Raw genomic sequence first — 5000 nt, forward strand, 5'->3', positions numbered from 1 at the left:
ATAAATATAAATAGATAAATAAACATATACAGTATATATATATATATATACTGTATATATATATATATTATTATTATATAATATATATATATATTATATATATATACATATATATACATATATATACATATATATATATATATAATAAATAAACATACAGTATATATATATATACATATATATATATATATATATATATATATATATATATATATATAGATATATATATGTGTGTGTTGTGTGTGTGTGTGTGTGTATGTTTATTAATTTATATATATATATGTATATATATACAATTGAATAAGATATGATATAATATAATACGATATGATTCTGCCATATCATATCATATATATATATATATATATATATATATATATATATATATATATATATATATATATATGTGTGTGTGTGTGTGTGTGTGTATGTATGTATATATATATATATATGTATATAAAAGAATATAATATAATGCAACCACTATGCATATAAGGTCACCCCACTCCGTACGGAAATGCCCGAGAGCTTCGTGTTTCAGCTTTCCCTTTCACCCGGACACTCCCCGGCCTCCTTGATGACTATTGTTTTGAAAGGTTTACTTTTACTAACACTAATGGTGATGCAGGTTGCCAGATTTTCGTTAGATGAATATATGATGTATTTTATTTTGCTTTTAACTAAAGTAATGTGTTTTAGTATATGAGCCATTCAAATACATTATACACTGAACGATATGCCATGCATATAGAAATAAACAATGCTTTTAATAATATCTAATGCAATTGAAAATATTTTATCTATTTATCTACAGAATGCATTTTCCTGTATGACAAATTTCCCCGTATAATGTATATATACATAATGCATATAACTTGAAAGTATATTATATTTGTTCCTCCCAGTAATGGTTTGACCTGACCTTTCACCTGTCCCTGGAAATCCGACTCGGACTAATTTTTTTCTTCCTACCCTTTCTCATTGTCTCTGTATGTCTTCCTTCTGTTGCTCTTTCTTTTCTCTCGATCTCTTACTCCCGATGTCTCTCTCTTTTTAACTTATCGCCTCGAAAGGATAAAAAATCATCTCGAAGAAATTGACAAGATTTTTTTTTATTACTACATGATTCCCATAACATTGAACAGAATGTAATTTGCTTCCTAATTTCCTGCATTCCAGATGCCAGAGGCCGTTCTCTTCATGAGGAATCCGAGCGGCCCTTGACAGCCTAGCCCACGATGCGGCGCTACGTGTGGAGAATCCTCGTGCCTCCGCTCCTCTTGTTCTCACTCTTTGCAGCCCACGTGACCCCGTCTGACCCCCGGCATGGACCCCACGTCAGAGGAGACTCGTTGGATAATAACTTGGCGGCGATCCCTGACGCGGCCGATCTGGGCGACGACTCAGTCTCGGCGGAGGAAGCGAGTGACCTAGACATCCTGAACGAGGAACTGAACGAGCTGCACCCCAACAGGTCTTCGCCGGAGGAGGACGTCGTTGGAAATAACGTCGGGAATGACGTCGGAAATGCGACGGAGAAGACGAGGCTCTCCGTCGACGAGGAGCCGCTTGCAGAGTCGGCGGCGCGCAGGAACACTACGGCGGGGCGGCGGTGGGGGAGCCACCCGCTGCCGCCGCTGGAGGAGTACGTAGCGAGGCGCGACGACGGCGGCGGCGCCAGGTGGACCGCCTACTTCCACGACCAGGCCATCGCCATCATACAGCAGAGTCACGAGGGAACGGTTCTCAACTGTACACTGCAGGAGGTCATGTGAGTATTCTGTACGATATGTTACTATGAGCATATTTGGTACTGTACACTTCAATTGATTATATCTATCTATCTATATATATATTATATCATATTATGTGTATATATATATCTAAATATGTAACAGTATAAGAAAATAAGCGTTACGCCTCCGATTTTAATTTATCATTCTTAACATGTGATGTATACCAATCATTCTTAATAGAGTAAACGCACATTCTTCTAAGCCAGTATCAAGTTTATGTAATTATGTCTGCATAAATGTAAATGGAAGTGCAAATATGAGAAAGCTTTCCTCAGTCAGGTGTGGGAGCAGCGCGAGGCCCTGGCGTACCTCGGCCGCGTGATGCCCCTCGTGCCCGTGCCCTTCCAACACATGGTCCATCTAGTGACTCTCTGCGGGACGTTTACGCCCTACCAACCGCAGCCGGTGGCTCTGCAGCAGACTCCAGGTGGGTAGTGGCTTCTGAACCCTTTCCATGCTGTGGACTTAGGTAGATTTCAGCTGCTTTGCATATATTAATACTGTTGATTTTTATGCGAAACTTGTGTTCAGCCATTGATTTCTCTAAGGCGAGAAGTCATAGTCGCATATCTATAAATTATAAATGCATCACTTTCCTATTAGCTATATTATTCCTCCCCCCCATCTCCCCCACAAAAAACACTAACAACAACAAGAAGAGTCACCATATTTCTATTGTCAAGCATGTCACTTTGATAATCAGGTTTTCATAAACCTGCCAGCTAAAGCTCTTCAGTAAGTGATTATGCTAATTTGAATTTGTGAAATGAAAGTGAAATAAAATATAAACAGTGTAAAATTCTACTCAACCCCACAGACGCGAGGCTGTGTGGGCTACCCAAGTGACCGTGTTCGTTTACAAAAGGGGAACAACCCCGCCCCTTCGCAAAACAATGGCAACACTGGTGCAAGTGAGGGCAGGTATGACGCCCTCTATGTAGTAGACATCGATAGCGGTGCTAGCAACGCCTCTGTGGCCAGAATTCATGGCGATATATATCGCTAGGTATGTCAGGCCTTAAAAATAGGTCCATGTGTATTGATGATACAGGAAAATTCCCACCCCTTTGGAAAAAATGGTGATCCCTTCTACAAAATCCCAGGCACCATCCACAGCCCCAGCACCAAAAGGGGTACAAGCTCCTGTATCACCGAAAGCAGCTTCAGGGCCTACTTTTAGCTCCAGTTCCAGCCCCAGCTCCGCCTTCGCTGCAACAGGATAAACAAAGGAAGTGCTGTATATGCTGATGCAGAAGATGGAGCAGATGATGAACCAGCAGGGCCAGATGATACTCATGATGCAGCAGCAATGGGCCAGCAATTTCACTTCCAGGAAAGGAACAATCACACCTACACAAGACCGCCTCTTTGCATCCTTTGAAGTGTTCAAGCGACAACTGATGGCTCTAAGTAATTTCTTGAAATGTATTAGACCATGAGCAGTTTGCAAAAACGCCACGCAACTCTCGCTCAATATCTTGTTTCTGAGAATGTCGATTTATGGTCTTTAATTAAGAAGTCAGAACTCATGTTCGTTATGCAACCTGATAGAGTTGACCAATTAGCCAAATTGGCACTCTCCGATGAAGGGCCACACTATGATAATCAGACATGGACTACAGAAAAGATGAAAAGGAATGGATCTTGTACTATTTATTATTATGAAAACATTGCTGGAACATCATATATTGACGATCCTTATAAAGTCTATAACAGTCTGTCGTGGAGGCAATAGGTTAAACCAACCAGTCTACGCATAGGATCTCTACAATATGTGCAGGCTGCAGCATTTTATGCAAAACCAGTCTCATACCATCACTGCAAAATATGCAAAGCGTCCAAATCACATAGTATTTTCCTCTACTTACTTTGCTGAACGCAAACTGCATCCTATCGATCGAACCGCACTGTATAAAGAATATCACTTGTTAATTATATTAGTTTTATTATAGATACTGGTCTTGTCTTTGATACGATCAGTGATATAAAACTTTTTTTCCGACTAGCTAAGACATGTAAATGCATTTAACGTTATCATGCAGCCCCTCAGGCATTTGAAGTTAATGTTTGAGTGATATCCCTGTACATAAATAGAAGTTAAACCAGCTTGGATAGATGCCTTGACGTTTTACAATGGCTTTTTGCAGGGCATGTACGCTGCTGTAGTAGTACACTTTGTCAAAGTAAAATCAAATATCTAAACACTACACCTCTTTCACACAGCCAACAAACTGTGGTGGCTCGACATGTCGGCGCTACAGGGCATCCTCCCAGGGACGCTGTGGTGCGGGATGGGCGACCAAGCGGCCACCTACCACCAGCTGGGCCCGCGACGCCAGCTGGATTCCTGCTGCCGAGCGCACGACCACTGCCCCATCAAACTCAGGCCAATGATGACCCGCTATGGACTGACTAACTACGGCTTCAAGACTATGTGAGTTTTTTAAAATCTTAAGCACAGCCTTTTTCACTCTTTTCTGAGGGGGGGGGGTACTAATTGGTATTTCGAAAGACAAGAGACAGAAACGAAAAAAATATGGATACAAAAATAGTCTTGGATAAGGTTATGGAGAAGATACCCTTAACTTTCACACCAAAAAACAAACAAACTCACTAACTCCTTCACAGGTCCCATTGCTCGTGCGACCTCGAGTTCTACCGGTGCCTGAAAGCCGCCGGGGACAGCGTGTCTACCATGGTCGGCCAAGTGTACTTCAACTACCTCAAGATGCAGTGCATTGACACCCCTAGTCCCAAGAGCTGCTACTCTCCTTCCGCGGCTGTGAGAACCCTCAACGTCCCCTTCCCTTCGGAGTCAAGTGCGGCGGCGACGGCTGTTCAGGTGAAGAGGAGGAGGCCCAGGCTCTCGTGCCTCCGTCGGGACGCCCAAGGGAGCTGTCGCTTCTGGCTGCCCAACCCGAAGGGCTTCACGACGCGGCTCCAGATCGTCGAGACAACGCTGAACTTTTAAGGCTTTTTGAATATTTATTTAGATATCTATTATTATTATTATTATTTCTATTATTATTATTATTATCATTATCATCATCATCATTATTATTACTGTTATCATTATCGTTATTATTGTTATTATTATCATCATTGTTTAGAGTTCTTATCAGTAGCATTATCAATTACCATTATTATTATTATCTTGGTACAGGTGTATCAAACGTTTTAGCAGGGACATTCGGATAATTATTT

General features: G+C 41.2%; 1 protein-coding gene across 1 annotated transcript in view; it reads left to right on the forward strand.

Annotated features, from left to right (window-relative positions):
* Nucleotides 1-1179: 1179 nt before the first annotated feature.
* Nucleotides 1180-5000, forward strand: part of LOC122254158 (uncharacterized) — a 4188-nt gene continuing 367 nt past the window's right edge. The window contains exons 1-4 of the mRNA XM_086546124.1: nucleotides 1180-1771; nucleotides 2072-2223; nucleotides 4020-4230; nucleotides 4425-5000. The exon at nucleotides 4425-5000 is cut by the window's right edge and continues 367 nt beyond it. Of these exons, the coding sequence (XP_086402250.1) occupies nucleotides 1239-1771; nucleotides 2072-2223; nucleotides 4020-4230; nucleotides 4425-4767 (1239 nt within the window). The 5' untranslated portion in view covers nucleotides 1180-1238 and the 3' untranslated portion in view covers nucleotides 4768-5000. The remainder of the gene's footprint in view (nucleotides 1772-2071; nucleotides 2224-4019; nucleotides 4231-4424) is intronic.

The sequence above is a fragment of the Penaeus japonicus genome, unplaced genomic scaffold (assembly GCF_977035675.1).
Source record: "Penaeus japonicus unplaced genomic scaffold, GWHDUDI00000001_assembly GWHDUDI00000017, whole genome shotgun sequence".
NCBI classification, from domain to species: domain Eukaryota; kingdom Metazoa; phylum Arthropoda; class Malacostraca; order Decapoda; family Penaeidae; genus Penaeus; species Penaeus japonicus.